General features: G+C 43.7%; 1 protein-coding gene across 1 annotated transcript in view; it reads right to left on the minus strand.

Annotated features, from left to right (window-relative positions):
• Positions 1-5,497: 5,497 nt before the first annotated feature.
• The window catches only part of T265_06292 (hypothetical protein), a gene marked incomplete at both ends in the record, with an annotated part of 39,598 nt that continues 23,244 nt past the window's right edge, over positions 5,498-21,851 (minus strand). Inside the window, one exon of the mRNA XM_009171512.1 lies at positions 5,498-6,366. Within this exon, the coding sequence (XP_009169776.1) occupies positions 6,085-6,366 (282 nt within the window). The remainder of the gene's footprint in view (positions 6,367-21,851) is intronic.

Genomic DNA, 21,851 nt, shown 5'->3' on the forward strand with positions numbered 1-21,851 from the left:
TTGTGCGTTGTTTTACGACATTTGTTGGTGAGGCGTTATTCACGATATCACTGTTTATTTTTGGTTCAAAAAAAATCGTTCAGCTTTAGCGCCCTTTCGGTGCCTAACTGCCACGCCACCCAAAAAAGCACGGTTAATGAGGATAGATTGATATTTGTTGAATCAGCTCATCGACTTGATCGGGAACCCGACTGTTCATCTACTCGAATGTATCAAAGGTGGGGACCAACGGTTTAACTACCTACCAATAGTTGGGTTCCTTGACTCACCTATTGCGTAGGTTGGGTCAAGAAACAGCTGCCAGCGCAACGTGACGAATAGCAGAGTGTTCTTGTGGAAACCGCCAGCCAAAGAACAGTCCTGTTACGTCTTTCAGTTGCGGCCGTTTTTTTGAAATCTGATTGATTGTGGCTTCAGGACTGAAGACATCCCTAGGACGCACACCGATGAAACGTTTACAGGCCAACTTGACGAAGAGATCAGCTGTCACCTAATCAGCAACCAAAATTCCTATGTCTCTACGGTAAAGTGGTTGGGGACAGCCTCTGATAATGAAAAATATACACAAGCGTCATCAGCTCTGGCTCAGAATCGTTTACGAACCACAGCCTAAGTGAGACACAATGTCAAAGCTACTCTTATGACTTTCATCCTGGCCGATGGGTTCGGAACATGCCACCGTTTATTTCAGACTTTCGAACCTTGAGCAAACATGCAACCAAAGTACTCAGCTTAACGATAGCGCTCGTGTATTCCGTTTTCTACGTTTGTTACTCTAGCTTCTTCAAAAATTGTGCTTTTTTATTTCTCGACTCGAAACCTTCAAATTTGAAGATTTAAGGTCGACCCTCAGCAAACCGGAGACAGCTGTTCAGACAGGGTTGCGCACAAATTTTTTGCACAAACGTCGGATGCCAATTGTGGCACAGTCAGTCTATCACCGTTATTTGACGAAATGAATTTTGCGTCACCTGTTGCACGTACCCGGACTGAGTGTTATGCGATAGCAAGACAATCTACCACTCGCTCAATGCTGCAAGGCGTGAATGAACATCCCAACAGCCAGTAGAACACTGTGTTTCATGTGATTCGGGCAGTAGACATATGATTCATTCATAACTAATGTGTTTTCCTGTCGGGCCTTAGACTGGATGATTATGGAAAACGATCGAACGTGGTCAGCGCTACTGTGAACGTCGCATCCTTATCACGAAACCTCCCGTGATTGCTTTATACAGTTATAATAACTTTCCTTTGTTTACACGAGGGGATCTTTCAGGTTACAGTGCCCTTTGATATAACGTGATGGGCAGAACAAAAACTCTAGGGTCGGCGTAGGATTTACAATACCGTTCACGAGACGCAAAAGAAACAAATGTCCGAATGTAGCAAGTTGTCCTGGTGTCTTCATGACTATCTGAAAAAGTTTACTCGCGCAAGATGTCACGAAGTAAATGGTCAGGTGAAATCCCGAACATTGAAATTTTCAAAGTGAATCGCTGAAGTTCCTCCAGTTTCTGGCCAATATCTATCAGCGCTAAGTCTGTTCCAATTTCCAATCGTCATCTATCAGGGAATGCTGTCGTGCCATTAAGTGAGAGCACCTGCAGAATTCATCATCACTGACCGCAATACCAGACGATAACTAATGCTTCGCCGCTGTTAAACTGCATCGATTTGTTCAACTAAAGCCTTACAATGGATGGCGGAAACACGGAAAGTGGAACCAGAACTAGCCTATCACAGCCATCCGAGAGGCCTACACCCCCAACACTCGATGAGATAAGCTGGATAAAAATTGATAGCATGAACGCGATTGGAATTGGTTAGTCATCATATGTTTCAGTGTAATCGGGCCAACAACAAAGCGCGTCAGGTGTACTACTTTCTGTATGCGTAACCTATGGCCCGGTCAATTTAGCTGTTTGCAGTGCTGGATGCCGGTATTCCTCTTGCGAAATAGCTTCTTCTTCATCAGACACGTGTTTCCTGATCACTTAGTTGCGAACTAGTTGGTTCTGATTGACTCTAGCTGTAGCTTTGAAATGTCAGCGGTCACTTGCGTGAACATGTCCCATATCCTTTACCAGAAGTGGCGAATTATTGTAACCGTACAGCAATTCACCTCGTATTGTGGGCTGATACGTGCGTCCCTTTTTGACCACATATCGAAAGGATTTTCCACCTGGGACATCGTTCCCATACATTTCTCACTGCTGAGCATAGTTTGATGAACTCAAAGATTTCAGATACCAAGACATCATGATTTAAACATCTGTTTATTTTTCAAATGTGCACGTTGGCCCAGGAGTATGAGTGGGTCGGTACACCAGCGAGAACATTTGTTGTGGTCATAAGTTTGAGATTCACCACCTACTTGGTAACGCCCGCAGGTGTTTATGAACTAAGGTAGACGATGAGCAAGAAAGACGTATATACTTTATTCGGATAGCTTGATGGTTTGAGCTTGGGGCTCCTAATCGACCTATCTGTAGTCCCAACTCAGGCCTGGGTTGAGGGGGTCCCATTCAACCCCGGCCTGACGATGTCACCTCGATTGATGGTGAAACGTTTGCAACTCAAGTGCCGAGCTCAGTGAACAAGTCAACGACCAACCAATGCATCCGGGATACCTGTATCCTCCCCATTACATTTTAGGCCTGGGCGACCTGCCAGTACCCCACTTCATGTGCGCCCTTCGAGTTTCACGGCAGTTGGAATTGTGTTCCGATTTCATCCTGACTGAGCAATCAGACGGATCACCATAGACCGAGCCGTGTATCCCTGTCAAGCTTTCGACTTCACTTAACACCGACATGCTGGTACGGTCCCTGTTTGGCACGTCATATAAATTTTCCTCAGGTAGCAGAGTGGACTAGGAGGCAAGCCCTCTGAAAGGCTAGCATTCATTGTTGAACTTCAGGGTAAGTGCCTCAATACCTCTCCTAGCTATCGGGCTTACATAGTCCTGGATGATGTCTTTTGCAGCATTCACAGCCTGCTCCAAGTACTGAAACCGTCATTTTACTTGCTCACTGTCCCGTCGTATCGCCATGAAGCATTCCTTATTAGTGCTCCCGCGTGCGACCCAAGCACCACATGTCTATGATGCAGAAGAAAGTGGTTAGACACTTTCGATTAGATTAAGAGCTACTAAATAGAGANCCAACCAATGCATCCGGGATACCTGTATCCTCCCCATTACATTTTAGGCCTGGGCGACCTGCCAGTACCCCACTTCTTGTGCGCCCTTCGAGTTTCACGGCAGTCGGAATTGTGTTCCGATTTCATCCTGACTAAGCAAGCAGACGGATCACCATAGATCGAGCAGTGTATTCCTGTCAAGCTTTCGACTTCATTTAACACAGACATGTGGGCCCTGTTTGACACGTCATATAAATTTTCCTCAGGTAGCAGAGTGGATTAGGAGGCAAGCCCTCTGAAAGGTTAGCATTCACTGTTGAACTTCAGGGTAAGTCCCTGAATACCTCTTCTAGCTATCGGGCTTACATAGTCCTGGAGAGTGATGTCTTTTGCAGCGTTCACCGCCTGCTCCAAGTACTGAAATCATCATTTTGCTTGCTCTGTCCCGTTGTATCGCCATCAAGCATCCCTTATTAATGCTCCCGCGTACGACCTAAGCACCACATGTCTACGATTAGATTAAGAGCTACTAAATAGAGACTGAGGTACCTCGGACCAAAAGTTTTCCTAGAAAACTTCCTCCAAGTGCGAATGACACGGAGCACAACTGCACAGCAAACGGTTGCAGTCTCTTCTGGGTAATAAGGCGACCATCTTGGTACCTTAACCAGGTCGTACCGGTGTCAAAAGCCCATTCGATGCCAAAGAAAATTGCAACTGTTCGTCGGATGGCATAATTTGAATAGTTCGTCAGTATGTCCCCCCCCGGACGCTTCTAAACTTGCTTCTCCCCTGTTAAGTTCGGTCACACATTTGGGAGCCAGCAGTTGATGCATCGTTGTATAGTTCACGCCCTCATGGTTGCGGGTCATTCCAGCTACCTTTTGGGCCAGTTTTCCGGACTGCATTAAGGATGACCCACCGTCGCCTTCAGAGGAAGGTGGAAGTACAAACTATCCAGCTGTCCGATAGCGCTTCAAAGCAAGTCATAACAGTACCTCAGAAACTTAGGGCAAGCTGCTCGTTGTATACCTAAGTCTGAAAACGATCTGGGGTCGTCTCACTTAAAACCGATTTTATAGGTCGTTTCAGGATCGAATGAAACGGATTTGGACCATTTGCAGCTTTTCTGCCTTTTGATTCGCAAAAGCGTCGGGTTATACCAGGCTGAGTTGTTCAGTTCATTCCAGTTTGTCGCCATTTCCTATAATACAGCTTTTAAAGCATAGAGCTTCTCAGCAGAGCATGGAGCCCTTTCCTAATATCTGACCGTAAAATCCGTCGAGAATTTGCACCAGATGAAGGCACGATCTCAATCGGCAGTCAAGGTTGTGCCGTCCCTACCGGTACCCAACGGCTGTTTTGCCGGCAACAGGACACCAGGTAAATTCATGGCGTTTAATGCAGCTGAACCCAGTGGTAATAGGGAATAACTGTCGATTAATGTAAGGCCGCGGAGGACGATCACCATTAGCATTGTATTTCGAGCCTAAGTTGAACCAAGGTACTCCTCCAAGTGCACTGAGATTTTCATTGATGATATCTAAGAGTCTCGCGTTGGGTAGACAAGCTTTTGGTCCCTACAGGGTCAGAAACATAGCTGCTTGGTAACTGAGCAGAAATTCTAAGCGACAAACGACTGTCAATTCTGTTGGTGCAAGTTCCTATGAAAACCGCCAAACGAACAGCTATTAAGGGGGCGGCAAATACAGAACTTACAGTGATACAAAAGTAGTGAGCGGCATCAGTTTCAGAATGACCCTACACAATGGGAGCGAACTGGGTTCGATTACCTTAACTGGATCCTGTATTCAAATTTCGAAGATGGTCGTTCATGCTGAATCAAATTGTTGGTGAAACAATAAAATTTTCGATGGAAACAGAGTAACGAGGCCTCATAGTGGACTTAAAGTTGTGCCTGTAACCGACTTCTAGAGAGGAGAGATTACCAACGAAAAAAACGGGAGAGTATTGAGAAACACTACGAAATAAAATTGGTATCGGTTGCGACGTGTGACCCACGACAATCTGGCCTGAGCAACACGCCACGGTCGATGTGTTATGTGCACTTCATGTTCGTACACGGAATAAGATCCTGTCATGACGCCCAGAAGTGGAACGGGAGACGATAAGAGCCCTCGACCGGAGCATTCTCAAGAACAAGGCAGCGGCGCTTGGTGCAAGACTACTTTGTTAAAAGGCATGTCCCAAACCTCTAGCCTGAAAAACCAGACTGATTATACTGTTTGTAACGGAGCAATTTGGTGTGAGACACCCAAGACCGAGAGGATTTTCAAGCCCCAACCTCCGGTTACGGCCTGCGGAAAACAATCATCACGAGTTCACTCAGTTGTGGACTTTATTATTCACATAGCCAACCAAAGTTACGGATGAAATTATTTAACAGAAGAATAAAGAATTTTCGAACCATTGCAAGTGGAGTGGCAAGGTGCTTTCCGTATGTTACAGTGCACAACCGAAGAAGAGCAAAATACCACTGAGGGAAAGGTAATATGTACATCGGGTATGTGTATGGATAGAGGAAGCCAGAACTTGTTTGCTTCCTCCAAATGAATTGTCAGTCCGAATAATTTGGAAAGAACTGGTAGCGTACAACAACAGATAGGTTTCTTTTCAGAGCAAAAGCAAGGCAACTGAAAGCCAGCTTATAACCACCACAAGTCGCTGGCTTTGATTTGTCGCTTCGTGAACTGGTGGGTGGCAAGACCGTAGGTAGTTATTCCGAAAGTAGTTCTCAATCAGACATATGGTCTGAAAAACCGAGAGCTAGATGAAAAGAGCAGAACGCAAGAACTATCCATTGGTCATTTGGAATGTTTGAGGAAATGCGGTATTCAAACGGACCCCAGGCGGTGGGCACTACCTGACTGTCGACTGAAGATAAAATGTCTTGAGCTTCAGTTGGAAGGCCATGGTTCTCTATTCCTGGGCTATAAGGCCAGGGACAGCGGGTGCTGGTCCTGGTGCTGCTGTTTCCACACAATCGTTTGCTCGACTCGAATGGTGTTTCGGAGATGTGGTCCGGAGGGAGTGGCAACCAGCAGGGTGATGATCCGTCAAATTTTCCACTAGCTCTGTAATGATTGTCTTCAGTGGAGGGCGTTGTAAGTGATCCACGGTACAGCAGTCCAGGGCAACTTGGTGCAATCGCGGTGGACATGTAGGCGGTACGGGGAGATTTTGGTGGTCCAATCCAAAGTCCTGTGTCAATAAAATGTGAGAAATATGGATGCGAGAGCGGAGTGGTAAAAGAGTAGTTACTAAATGCTGGCCTGATTTTGAAAAATGAAATGCCGAATTCTATAAATTGCTTTGAATACTGATGATTACACTTTTCATTGGGAACATTTCAAACCCATCATCCTACAACCACCTGAAATTATTCCCCAGTAGTGCGGTCTCTATTGTGCGTTTTACTACCTTAACACTCATCACGAAACTAGTTGGAACCGGTTCATACACTCATCCACATACCATTTGGCTTTGACGGGAGACCCATCTGGAACCCAGCTAAATGTCCCGCTCAAGGACATCATAAACAAGATCCAGCTAGGTTCCATGTGAGTCTCCCATCAAAGCCAGAATGGTGTGCAGATGAGTGAAAAAAGCCGAATTTCATGCAATCCGGGTTCAAGTAGAACACAAAGTTGACGGAAAATCGGGGATTGTGCCTACCTGATGAGCCCCAAGAAGGGCTAAACCGGTCGTGGGTTGTCGAGGCTTTCAGTACCCTTATGTATAGTGTATTACGCCTACATTCGAAACAAGGTTTTAATGTTGGTATCAGTCCGGGTCGAGACGACAGTTCTGATCGATCAACTTTAACATTGAGTGTTAATCCGTATAACGAGGATGAAGAACCTGCTATCAGAACAAACAGATCCTGGAGACGACATGAATTTTCCGATGTCCGTGCTGCAATTAAGAGTACAGCCCCCAGGAAGCAGCTCCCCTTGCATGCTGCATTGCCTTGAAACGTGGGGTGAACTGCGAATTTACCCTGAGGATAGCTCAGTATGGAATCGATCAGGAAAAGAGCCGGAAGAGATGCTTTTCAACTGCCCGTAATAAAAATAGTCGGAAAAAACACCCGCTCTGACATTCCACCAGAAATAGCGCAGCTTTTCGCTTGCAGATGTATCGATACCTTATTCAGACCTATCTGCTTATTAATGAAAAATATTTTTTAAAAAATAATGAATTTACCGATTGGAATTGCTGATTTGAAGAATCGTGTTTTTTATAGAGGAGAATGTCGGTAGCTCAGGTAGCGTAGATGGTCGTTGGCTTGTTCGCTGAGCTGGGCACTTTGGTTGCAAACGTTTAATCACCAATCGAGGTGACATCATCAGTGCGTAGTTGTGCGTAGCGGTGGGTTAGTGGTTGTGCACAAGCCAATGAAGAATCGTGTATTTGTGTGATTACGGAGGTCTATCTTGCACATGACCTTAGGCTTAAATCCGAGATGACTGCTGTGAAGATACGTCTAAGAGTTGGAGTCAATGCAATGTTGTTGTTTGTCAGTCTGGTAATGTGGTACGGGCTTTCATGAACCAGTCTCGTCTGACAGGAGGACATTTGCTTCCAAGCAATGGAAGCATTTGACGAGTTAAAGAATAAACTGCTATTCTATTTCTTGTGTGCTCCGAAACGAGAGAAATCATCACAGTGGGTTACTATTCAATAGGAACGAATATGCTTCCACACTTGACATCCAAACTCATACAATCAATTTACGCTGGCAAATACCAGGTGTCACTGATTAACATGATCACTTTGAAACCTGAGACTAAATCCAAAATTGACTGCAGATTAGTTTGTGGGTGATGACGGGGACATTCGGATTAACTAATCCACTAATGGAGAGGGACGTTAGTAGTCGAAAATTCAGGATGGAGGGTAACTCTATCAAGGAGACAATTAGAATGCGCGAAAGGAGCTGGTCACACGACCAGCTTCTTTTGAGGGGTTTGTTAGGCCCGCATACATAGTACAGTGCTCGCTCGGTTAGCCCGGTATGAGAACAATGAAAGGTAAATGAATGTACTTAAGTTGAGTTTCCCCCTTATTGGGGATCAGCAGCAGTTCATATTCTCAACGGTACCTATATTTGAGCCGTATTAGCTCTAAATGCTCCATCTCCAAAGCTTTTGGCTGATTTCAGAGGCGTCGATAACCGGAGTCAGCCAACATTCTCTTTAGTTGTCCTCTGTTTAACTCTAACAAGGGCCCTAGTTGGGATAAATGCTCACATAAACTCCGCAATTAGACCTTAAACCGAAACTGACTAGTGCAAATTGAAGGTCCGAATTCGGGGCCTGGTGGCAATGCTTCCAAAAGCACGGTATCCAGATTACAAGGGAGAAAGTTGGGACCGTATCTTTGTGAACCGTTCGGGAATTTCACAGCTGACGCGTTTGCTTTCTTGGCATTAGCCGTTTTGGAAACTATAATGTCCTTAATCTGGTGACGTGACCAAATGGTCTTTCAACACTTTCCCCATTTTTCCCTACGTATTTGTGAAGTTCACTTAACTCTTGTAAGCGGTTTCTCACTAGGACCGATATAAACTTAGTCGAGACGAACAACCGTAGAAAAGATTTGATTTCTGCTATCGTTTTTTCTAATTTCTTCAGTGTTGAAAATTTAGGTGGGACACAGTGAAACGGCACGATTACAGACGGAACCGAACGCAGCGCTTGGAAAACTGTCACCGTTGACTGCTGTTCCTGTGTCTATCGAATGGAAATTTGATCGGTGTATCGCTCCAAGTTCTGTTTTCCGGCTTTCAATAGTGTGTAATTGATAAATCGGTTACAGCTACTATAGTCTAGACCACAGAGGAGTACACTGGACGTTGCGGAGTAACTACGCATTGGAAGCAGGATACCCGTGGCTTTGTGTGTCTGATCCTGGAGTCTGTATTCAGGGACGAAAATTGCCAGCGTGACTGTTGGGACTTTAACACCCCTAACTCCGGTCTACGTCCGTCCTAACATAATGTACCTATTTCCTTATGTATAGGAGAAAACGACAAAGCAGCTTGAATGCTCAGGCGGACGATGAGGTATGCTTTGCCTAGGAATTAGCTGGACATTTCGAAAATCAGAGTAATTATAGGAGTATCTCATTTTTCCCTCCACGATATTATAAGTTGAAGAAGACCACGAACTACGATTGCCTATTCTGCTTTGATGACAACTCTACTTAAGACAGTTTCTCAGAGTGCCCAGAAATGTCTATTCGGTAAAAATTTACAGTAGGTCTGACATACAATCTGCGGGATGTGTGCAGTACGGTGGAAACTTTCATTTCAGATCATAGATTTCAATCCAAAAAGAGTGGTTTCAAATTAGACCAGTGGGCATCGGAGGATAACATGGCAAGCTGAAGCGGTGGGTGCCCTTGGGGAAAAAGCAATTCACCCGAAAGTGAAATTGCATTGGCTCAGAAGGTGGGGGCGGATAAAAACGCAGGATTTTTAACACAGACTGTTGGTCCAATTCATCTGATATGTGAACTATTTGATTCTTGTTCCCATAAGTTATTCACTTCCGTTAACCACTAACAGAAATGCAGTCAAAGCATAAGTTGACACTGCAAGAAACGTTGGGGCTAATCAGTGCAATTCCATACAGGTAAGAAAGCGCGTTGCGAAACTGGCTGTGCACTGTGTCTGCGCGTAGCGACGTCCTTGTCTGTGTTCGCAATGCACTCTTCCGCGGGTGTGCCCGCAAATTACGGAGCTAATACGGCTAGTTAAAGCGTTTGAAAGAGTTACAACCACCTCCCACGAACCGTACCGCCCCCAATGCATGTAGAATAGGTTCATGAACACCACGGCGTCCAGTCAAATTGTGCGTGGGCAACATTTGATGGGCGCACAATCGATAAAGTTTAAAAACTACCGCAAATTTCAACCCTAGTCCAAAATAAAATGGTGAGGGTAGCTGTTTTCTTGTTCTACTTGACGCGCAGCTGGTTTAGGATTCACCACAGGTCCAGTTTGTTCACCCGACGGTAGTTTGTACATCGTCTGTCTGTACGTTATCAATTTATTTAACGTTGTATCGTGGCCATTCAGTGTAAGTGATGCACCTTAAGCTGTTCTATCCAGAATAAACTATATCTTAGGCCTCTAAATGATTGTTCACCCGACGGTAGTTTGTACATCGTCTGTCTGTACGTTATCAATTTATTTAACGTTGTATCGTGGCCATTCAGTGTAAGTGATGCACCTTAAGCTGTTCTATCCAGAATAAACTATATCTTAGGCCTACAATCTAAATGATCGGCTTTTGTGGGACAATCGTGTCAAAATGCTATCATTTAACGCTTATTCCAGATTATTCAACTGCCAGTACGATTGCACCGGCAAAGACTGTGCTGTCGTTCTTATCGGCCCACAAGTCAACAGCCTATGGAAACCTAAAGTGATTCGAAGGTCACCATCATCAACAGCTGTAAGCCGTAAACAAACGGCAAAGTCGCTGAAGCTATCATATTGCTTGTGTCCTAGGTGACCAACTGTACTCATGCTCAGCTGGTTTCTTCAAAAAACTGATTCAGAGTGACGTGGACGGGAATAGTGGTCTGTGATATTCACTCACTAACAGGAAGTGGTAAGGGGGCATCCGTGTATGGCCCGTGTGAAGAATCAGATTGTTTTCATCGATAATAGACTGAGACAAAGAAACAAAGCCACTTAGAGGTTTAAATGACACCCCCCCCACGACATCTAAGAGTAGCTATAAACTTATCACAAGTTCCTCACTACCAGACAGATCCTTCAAAATGAAAACTATGGTGCCCTTATTAAGGTCTGTTGCCATTCGGAGTTGCAGTCACAACCCATTAAATCACTTACTACTTACGAGTAGTCTATGTAGTGAATGGAAAGCTTAAATTCAGAACTATAGGCTTTCGGAAAGATTCGCTCTGATGGTCGTACGGTGCGCATGCTACATCCAACCTGGGTACACATTACAAAAACCGAATAATAATAATAATAATAATAATAATAATAATAATAATAATAATAATAATAATAATAATAATAATAATAATAATAATAATAATAATAATAATAATAATAATAATAATAATAATAATAATAATAATAATAATAATAATAATAATAATAATAATAATAATAATAATAATAATAATAATAATAATAATAATAATAATAATAATAATAATAATAATAATAATAATAATAATAATAATAATAATAATAATAATAATAATAATAATAATAATAATAATAATAATAATAATAATAATAATAATAATAATAATAATAATAATAATAATAATAATAATAATAATAATAATAATAATAATAATAATAATAATAATAATAATAATAATAATAATAATAATAATAATAATAATAATAATAATAATAATAATAATAATAATAATAATAATAATAATAATAATAATAATAATAATAATAATAATAATAATAATAATAATAATAATAATAGTGATTCAGCTGTAACACCCTTCCGGTGCCTAGCTGCTATGCCACCCGACGAACCTTCCGATCTACAAATTCACACTTTAACCACTGAGACAAAACGGCAGCCCTGTGTACAAGCATCACACACAAACAGATGACAGGAGAAATATCATTCGGATGCGAGTTAAAGGAGGAAAGCCTTTCGCTGCGAATTTCTTCATAAACAAACATGGACTAAGCAGTTACAAGCCGTTAGACACGAAAGTAAATATATCATCTGCACATGTTTTGAAAAGTGAACATTCTCAAGCGTCTTCTTGGAGTTTCCCGGACATTCATTGAGTATTAAGTATTAAACAAGGGTAAACGAGCACTGGAAAGCGGTTCCATAATTACCACAGTACCGTTCATTTCTCATTGGATGCGGGGCTGAGCTTGGACATCAGACCATGAACGACTTGCATGCTTCATTAGCAGTGCACACCATTACACGCGTACCGCGTACTCTGCATATTCCACAACGCAGTTGATCCAGTCTGGGTTGGCTGTTCCTAATCTGACGAAGTCGAAGTGAATTATGCCACAACAGGTGAGCACAAGGTGGTGTCCACCAAACGTAGTGGCCTCAGTCCAAATAAAACTGAGGTTCTTTGTTATTCAACGTAAGGATGCCTAGCAAACAATAATATTAGACTGTAGGCGGCAGACAAAACCTTAATAGTTTGAGAAGCAGCAATAGTGGTTTGGAAAATTGTAGCAATTATCTGTATGACCCAGGTGGTCACGTGGCCAGCATATCCATCCTTGAATGGCCTTCGCCCCGCCGTTTTTTCGAGGTCACATGGCGATAAATGGGTGCGTATACAGGCTGTTGAACTACTGCACAGACTTCCGTTACTCACGACTGCTGATCATCATGTCATGTTTCCAGAGTCCTTGTAAGTATCCACACATCTAGGAGACGGATGTGGAGAATTCAAAGCTTGCAGCTTGAAGCGAGGATGCGCGTTGAATCAGCGAAGGTTCCGCTCGTTATTTTGTTTGGCATTGAAACCCTGAACATGTGCATCCATGATAAGAAATAATATGGGCGTACTTCACACCTTGATATGCAATAGCACCTGGACTATGAGTGTTAATGGTTTACTAGTCCGTCTAGTTTTGAAAGGTTGTGAATGAGGTGACAGCATCAATATGTCATTGTGTAACGGGATTTCCGTAGTTCGAAGGATTGCCAGACACAGTGACCGAACTTCCAGACAAAAATGTACAGCGGCGGAGCCGTTTGTCAAGCGTAGGATAAGGAGGTTCCGAAGCCGTTTGTGCATGTATCGTGAAAAAAGTATCACATTTGAGTGGAATGTCTAAAAGCAAGTGAACCGAAACGACGAAGGCAAAGGAGCATACTCAAAGCTGATGGACCAGGTAAATATGCTACAACCGCAGTTGTGTTTGCGCTGGTCGGTTCACATTGATCGGCAATCAGATGCCGCACAAGACTTCATTGGTGGGTAGAAAGTTGAGAATGTTGGGTGCTACTCAGGTGGAAGTCGGAGTTGGGCGAGCTAATCGCGCGCTGAAGATGTCTGTCGGCATGATGGGGAAACGTTTGCAACTAATTATCATGTAAGTATCCACACATCTAGGAGACGGATGTGGAGAATTCAAAGCTTGCAGCTTGAAGCGAGGATGCGCGTTGAATCAGCGAAGGTTCCGCTCGTTATTTTGTTTGGCATTGAAACCCTGAACATGTGCATCCATGATAAGAAATAATATGGGCGTACTTCACACCTTGATATGCAATAGCACCTGGACTATGAGTGTTAATGGTTTACTAGTCCGTCTAGTTTTGAAAGGTTGTGAATGAGGTGACAGCATCAATATGTCATTGTGTAACGGGATTTCCGTAGTTCGAAGGATTGCCAGACACAGTGACCGAACTTCCAGACAAAAATGTACAGCGGCGGAGCCGTTTGTCAAGCGTAGGATAAGGAGGTTCCGAAGCCGTTTGTGCATGTATCGTGAAAAAAGTATCACATTTGAGTGGAATGTCTAAAAGCAAGTGAACCGAAACGACGAAGGCAAAGGAGCATACTCAAAGCTGATGGACCAGGTAAATATGCTACAACCGCAGTTGTGTTTGCGCTGGTCGGTTCACATTGATCGGCAATCAGATGCCGCACAAGACTTCATTGGTGGGTAGAAAGTTGAGAATGTTGGGTGCTACTCAGGTGGAAGTCGGAGTTGGGCGAGCTAATCGCGCGCTGAAGATGTCTGTCGGCATGATGGGGAAACGTTTGCAAACTAATTATCACGAGATAGCTCAGTGGTTAAGGTGCCAGCTTATGGACCGGAAGATCACTGGTTCGAACCCAACCTCAGCATTTCTACGATTCCTTCCTAGTATTGGGCAACCTGGTGGTATCCCAAACCTCCTGTTTTCGGTTGGCATGGCAGCTAGGCCCCGAAAGGGTGCTACTGCTCCGTGAGCAGGCAATCGTTACGTGACTTACAGTCAATTAGTCCACCGGAACTACCAATATTTGGACACTACCAGATCTAAGAATACAGCATTCTTAGAACATTCAACTGCTGATCAGGCAATGGTACCAGGGGTGCTTTCTTATGACAACCATCGTATAAACCAAAGCAAACTACGACTAACCATTGGGAATCGGCGTAGCTATAACGAGAAACCAGTCTATTCGAGGCAATCACCAAAGCCTGAAGCCGCAAACGACCTGTTTTAACATTGAATTTCCAGTAAGCGATGGTGCTACATGTGATTTACTGCTATATCATGCAGAATGAACAGAACGATGGCTTAACTCTATACGTGTGACTTGGATGTGGGCTACTGGTTTACCATGCACGCCCTGTAGGGATTGATGGTGCAGTTATCACCGCTGGGTTTGATAATCATGGGCCATCCTTGTGGCAAACCGCACGCAGTTAGGCGTAAGCCGCGTGTGGCATTCCCAATTCTGTTCCAATTCTGTTCTAGCTCGTACATCTTTATCCATGTCACTAAATCATCCCCAGCAGTATCTATATCAGTCGACCTTGCGACAGGTCTGGCTGGGCATCTTCACATACGAGGAGGTCAGCTGTTCAGCAAAGCTATTTCTATCAGCTAAGTCTATGCCATTTCTCGCTTAGACTTTATTTACATAATGAATCTTATCCGTATAGACGCGAGGACTAGAAGGTTAGAGAAATGATTGTTGCGAACCTGCGAATCTGTACATTGTGATTATTATCCACTGGGATGTCAAAAATGGATTAGGAAAGCCATTGTCTTTCTGAGGGATACAGCTGTGCACAGTCGTAACAGGTAAAATCATCAAAAGATGAATCGTTGGAGTGAACGGGTGATACGGAGAGAGTACCAGCACCAAAAAGAAATATTTGGTTTAAACCTAAGGCATTCAAGAAAGTTTTCGGTTCACCTACGTCCCGGCAACAATAACCTTTTGGCAGAGTTGAGCTTCATTACTGATACATATACTTACTCGCTCCGTGTGAATTCAGTATAGTAATCCCTTGAAACGGAAACCATAATGGGGAACGAGGTCTTTTGGTCTACCCTGGATAGCTCATCCTCTTCATAAGTACGGCACAAGACTCAACATCGATACATTAGGCCATGAGAATACTGTATAAAATTTATGCGAGCCCCCATTGATGATTTCCTATACAAAATATTCAGTAGTCACCGGTAACCGTGCCTCTTGTCATAAACCTAATCCAATTCAAAACGAAAACGTGAGTGTCAGTTGCAGCTTTAAGGAAAGCTGCTTGAGCTAATCGGTGGCGTCAATTAACACAATTTGCAGTTTCTTGTTAATTTCGACCTTTTTTGGAAAGCATCCTCCCTGAAAGCTCTGTTTACACCCAACTTTAGCTTCGCATAAGAAAATCCATAATTTAAAACTGACATCACCGAGTAAAGGTTTCCCGAAGTACCTTGCACGATGTGGTAAAAATGCCAATGACTATACAGCGAATAGATCAAACGAAAATATGCGAAATTTCAGTCACCGAGGGTCGCCTCATCAAGAAAATGTCAGTCGAGAAATAGTGACACTCATAATGCAAACTTCACACAGTTTTCCATAAAATGTATCCAAAGTGCATCATGCGATGGAAAAGAAGGGGTGCACACGAAATGTACCCTGACTTGGAGTGTTACCAGTGAAATACTATTGGACACGGAAGCAAAACTCATATGCATCTTATTTACAAGAACTGAATATCCATCTCCTCCTTGAACGCGTCTTTTTGAACTTTCCTGGATCTCCATTGACTGTTGCTCAAATGCAAGCAAATGTACAACGCGACTCCACGAATTCCGCCATAGATCTCACTTTTTAAGAGACGCGAATCGGATTTGCGAAAACATACTACTCGCGTTTCTCATCAGTAGTACCCATGTTACACTGGTATTGTTTTGCGACATTTGATTGCCCAACGAACAAGCAAGATGGCGCGCAGGTAAACACTTTATAATGAAATATAATCGCTAGGGTGCACTATAAACGACAGTCAGGCAGATTTCAGCTGAGGAACCCGTCAACACCAACCTATTTAGCAAATTAGTGTATATCGCAACATAGGTACAAGTTGACGTTCAAGTAAGTAACAGGCTTGATAGAAAATCGGGAATCAGGTCCACTAGAAGAGCTTCACGGAGGACGAAACCGGTAAAGCCCAGTCCAGAATTCCCACCAAGCTTATGAAGAGAATTGGAAGCGTGGGAACATCACATGAGCCTTTCCAATTAGGCGACTGGGGCGTGTAGAACTATCGGTAGCTCGGACGCGTTTACTGGTGGTTGATGAGATGGCCGTTGATCTGTTCACCGAGCTTGGTAACTGGCTTGCATACGTTTTAACCCAAGTCTAGAAGAAATCATTAATGCGCAGTTGAGTGATTGAATGTTGAGCCAGGTAAGCAGGGGGCACCCAATCTCCTTGACTGAAGACGAAACGTAGGAAAACCAATTGCCAAGCTCGGCGAACAGACTAACGGCCACCTGATCAACCACCGACTTGGGCATGCATGATGCATTGCACACTACCGTCCAACAAAGAAAGCGTTTTTCCGTTTGGATCCATCGTTGCCAAAGGCCTGAGGGGAATAGACAATTACATAACAACATGGAATGACAATCTCCACGGTCAAACAGAGTGCCGTGTGAACGCTACCCCAAGAGGCCCATGCGACTTCATATGCTCGTGGTTGGAAATCCCATATGGCGTACCTCGCATCTGATCCTAAGCCAAAGCGTTTCCCGGTAAGGCACAGGAACGGATAATAAGCCTAACTCGCATGTAACTGGTCGAAAGATCAGGCCACCAGCCGGCCGAGCATCAAGGAAAGCTATGACTGACCCAAAATGGGGTCCCAACAATCAATAATTTTATGTTATCCGTTTAGCGCCGATTGCCACTGGTGCGTCCGAATTTCCGGGTTGCCAGTAAACGTACTTTGAAATCGGCGCGCCACTCGTTCTTTTTGAATCGTTTGGGGTGTAAACTTTACTAAGTGTACCCTTGGTGGTTCATCTGAGAGTAGGACCAGACCGATAAGTGAACAAAGGTATAACCCCTATTCCACCAGTTTGTAGCAAATTGAGCCTATGTTTCTCTGCTCCAGCGCGCAGGGCTTGTGATTAGTGAGGTTCCTAGACAATACCGGATCGATCGCGCTGGTGGTGACTTATTCCTACATGATGTACGGCCATGCTTTTTCGAACACTGTTCGAAATTGTATGCACATTGCTCTAGATCGTTTGCTCTGGGAAGCTTCGGACTTTTACCAATAACGTTCTAGCCTTTCTCGTTCTTTCTACCGCTTCATTGGGTGCTCTTGCCCATTTCTGTGTTTCAGTTTCGGATATATTTTCATACAAAAAGGAAACTCGGTGAAAAATGACTGGGTGTATGTTGTGGTGTTAAGCTCCATTGTTTTACCAGTGAAACGTTGCTATTTCTATAAGGATACATGAAACTGTTGATCAAAACCGGGTGCTGTGCAAACGATATGCGATACCCAGTTGCAGCATGCTTATTGAAGTTCGAAACGAGGAGCGAAAGGAGTAATACTGGGAAAGAGGAACTCAAACTGAACTTTGTCCTTTGGTCATTATGACCTAGAGCAATACCTATTAAAAACTAACGATAGGACTCTGGGTGTGAATTCTGACTTGTTCAGTCAGGTTCTGACGAGTTTAGTAGCGTTGGCTTATCTCCTTCAAAACCTTTACCATATTTTCCTAGAGACTATGGGGTTCATGGCCGTTTTTCTAGAGTAGAGGGTGGTGGTATCTCGTGGGAGGGAATGGCTATGTTGATAAAGGTTAGCTCAGCTTTGACCTATTCCTTTAAAAATAGCTTTCGGTCCGTGAATGAATTAAATTACTGAATGAATTGGAAAACGATGTTTCTTTTTTAATAAATCCCCCCAGACTGAAAGACGATCACTTCACGGGATGAAAGAACTGAAAGACCTGTCTTGTGCATGCACTCCAAAAGGAACGCATTTTTTGATAGATTAGCGTTCTGTCAGGCGACGAATACAGGCACAATGTATTCAGCCCACCCAGTCATTGTAACGCACCAACCGGTTAGGAAACACACTCTATAGATAGGAAATATATACCCAATGCGGTCACATAGACTAAGATCCAACCTTTCTGTTATCTCTGTGCCACTCCGGCCCATTACCACTTCTGATCGCAACGATGACAACAACGAAACACGTGACTGCTTCAATGAGTGCAGTCACGCAGTACTAATTATCGACGGATTTGTTTACCATGTAACGTAGCTACGAGGTCACAGTGGCCAATCACGTTTGACCGATAAACTGATAACAAACGATGCTCATCACGTGGTACTTGGACAGTCAAAACACTGCAGCAAGAACGAGCAGCTGATCAGCGAGCTCACTTTCGGTCCTACAAAACAACCCAGCAATGAATGATTCGAATAATTCCGTTACTCACGGAAATGAACAAACAATGTAAAGCCTCAAATCGACTCAACCATGATGCCTGACGAAACGGAACAGAATGAACAGACCGGCTACTGCATGCACCCAAACAGGATCAGCTTAGTTATCAGCCATTTCGAGCACCCATATCAAACTACGGTTAAAACACTAAACAACGGCCTCTCGTCGTTTGCCTCCGAAAGTTCAGTGTTTTGAGGTTACTGGAAGCTAAATTAATGCTTGTCACTATTACATGGGAACTTCACGTGAACAAAGTTGACCTTTTTCTAAAACTCTTCGCCCGCTTCACATATCCATCGGACGAACGAAATCGGCAAGCAAAATGTCAACCCATATAAAATCAATGATACAAGATCATTACTGTCAACTGTCAGTCTCAGCAAGGTCAACTGAGATATGCACCTACCACATCCCGGAAGGTCACAGCAAGGCTGTTGTTTCCCTTCCTATCGTTCCGTGATTTGAATTGAGTACCCGCACCTGTCGGTTATAAGGCCCGAAATTCCTAACAGAGCAGCATGTGATTAATTCTGCAAAGGCAATTACCATAAGACGTCTTGAGGATTTTGCTCCTAGGGTGCTAACACAACACAGCGTTGACATTCTTGATTTCCAAATAAGCCGAACCGAATAAACAAGGTTATAAAGGCCGCCGAGGATTCTTCAGAGGAGGCTTGCCGACAGAATTTTTCCACAAGGCCATTGTCAACCCTCAGGATATTTCAACGTACTCGTCGGATCACTGATATACGAAGATCTGTAACACTAGTAAAAGCAACCGTATAGCGCTTAAAAAAATCCCACGAGCTTAACTCGAACGGCGAACTAAACTCGTACTTTACGACTCTGCTGAATGTATCTCATATGGCAGTCTGGTATCCGTTTGCAGATTCATCGTCATACCAGATTACCGCAGGACACCGCACTGTACTGCATGATCAACCAAGTGACCGCATTTTCCTTCACGCCGTATCGGTTTGGCGGCCAACTACAGTGTGACCGGAAATAGCGGAGGCCGCACGACGAGAAAGAGCACAGTGACCTGAGTTGAAACGATCGATTGAAGCGTAGAACAGAGATGCTGCGAAGGTGCGTTGAAGCCTATGATTTGAAAATACAAGCTACCATCCGTGATAAGCTCGACTTTAGCGAGATGGTCAACTACAACAAACGATATGACGTGACCAGTAGAAAAGCGCAACCCACTTACGAGTAGAACGGTTTCTCCAAACTCACCTACCTATGTGACAAGCAAGGTATGTCAACTAGGCTTAGTTCTTATACCAGTATTCATGGCCACTTTTTATTGGCGTGCCTATAGTTGACTGATCACTGGCCCTTATAATGGTGACCATGGACAGGCAAGGACCACAGAGTTTGCTCGTTTAGGCGCATTACCAGTATCCTAGTGAGTGATTCTGATCGATTAATTAAGACAATACCTGTCTCATACGGCTCACAATTGACCGTGCAAACCGTCAGAATGGAGAAAGTAACGAAAACAAACTAATGCCCTACAAGTCCGCAAAATGTTCGAAATGGACTACTCGATCTGTATGAAAATGTCGAGGATGTGCAAATCCTCATATGTTGAGGGAAATTAGTCACGAAGCACCCACTGATGGATGACTGCGTTCAACAAGCCGAGTGGTGTGGCAGTAAGTAGGAAGTAAGGGTTTTTGGTTCATCGAACTTTGGTGAGCCAGAAAGCTTTATGGGAGATAGCATTTTGTGCATTCAGGTCGGAATAATTGCACAATTTTTTTCGGACAAAGGATCAAGATGAATCTTACCACTTGGGTGAACAATTAAGTTTTGATGACCAAAATGGTTTTCCGAATTTCCTTTGACCATGTCGAAAAGTGTTCAGTTTTAGGTTTTGGCTCTGTGTTGACGGGATTTGCTCCAGAAACTCGGGTTCCAGTCGGTTGGATGAAAACGCGGATTATCGACTTTCAGAATAGATTAACTTCACCAAAAGGACTGATATTTTTCCACATGAAAATTCAAAATCCGGTCGCTATCTACGACCATAAGTAGGCTGACCAGATGGGGGGAAATCACATAAGTCGAGTGCGTCTTCTAGTGTCATCCGAGATAGTCAAACACAGGGTCACGTGACGTGAGCTGAGCAATTGACTGATGGTGTTAGCTGAGTGCAATTCATTTACACCGCTGGTCAATGAATATAAAGAAACGCTGCTGGTCAGCCTTTCGTAATTGACTAGTGTAGTATGTAACTTATTATCGGAGGGTTTCGGGTTCGGATCATTCAAGAGACTGGCGACTTGCGCCTTGCTGCTGGCTTCCAAGAAAGATGAAACAGCTTTACGGTACTTCTTTGAACCGAGTTCACTGAAATCCGTACTCGAACTTCAAAATCCCACTAGTTAAAAAGCTTACTACAAGAAACAAACAACACAGAAGAAAATTCTACCAAACCGGCAACTGGCTTGCATTCTTCCTCGAATACAAGCTCCCGAAGATGCTGGGCTCTTCGCTCGAAATCGGGTCTGTTCTGAGAACCGACAACACATGCTAGGGAATCGCATGCTACTTATAGGAATCAGAGCATGGTAGTTGTCTACTAGCAGATAAGGGTTGGTAATTAAGCGAGGTAGGAAATACAATGAGACTTCTTTGCGATTGCTGCTGAAACCGGAGGATATTGGAACCAACGCTTGCTAGTAAATAGAAGCTTATCTTAAGAAAATTCACGTAACGCTGCAAGCGAGATAATGGGGCTGCTCACTAAAGGCTCATTGAATCAAATTGAAGTTTGCTGTCGCCAAAAGGAAGAACGTTTACGGAGATTCGAAGGGACCCAATAACAGTGCACAACTTAGAGGTGTTTATGCAGGAGAGAAATCCTCCGGTAAAGGACAGTTTTGGCGCTGATCACATCATGTCCGGTTTTCGCAACCAGCAGGATTGTTAGTAGGGTATGCAGTTCACTGAGTTTAGACATGTCACATTCTACACCAGCGGACGCGTTGCGGTGATCCTTTGGTCTGTGACCTAACAGCTAGCCAGATCGAACACATCCTCATCAGTGCAGGAACAATGGTCCCGAATATAATACATGAGCGTTCATGATACCTTCCTAAGATAATTGAGGAAATGAATCGAAAAAATGTTTACTCGGACAGATAACTGCGCAGTTCGTCTGGAGCTAAATCCGTCACAGGGTCATGCTCTGTCG

Source organism: Opisthorchis viverrini (assembly GCF_000715545.1).
Source record: "Opisthorchis viverrini unplaced genomic scaffold opera_v5_131, whole genome shotgun sequence".
Lineage (NCBI taxonomy): Eukaryota > Metazoa > Platyhelminthes > Trematoda > Opisthorchiida > Opisthorchiidae > Opisthorchis > Opisthorchis viverrini.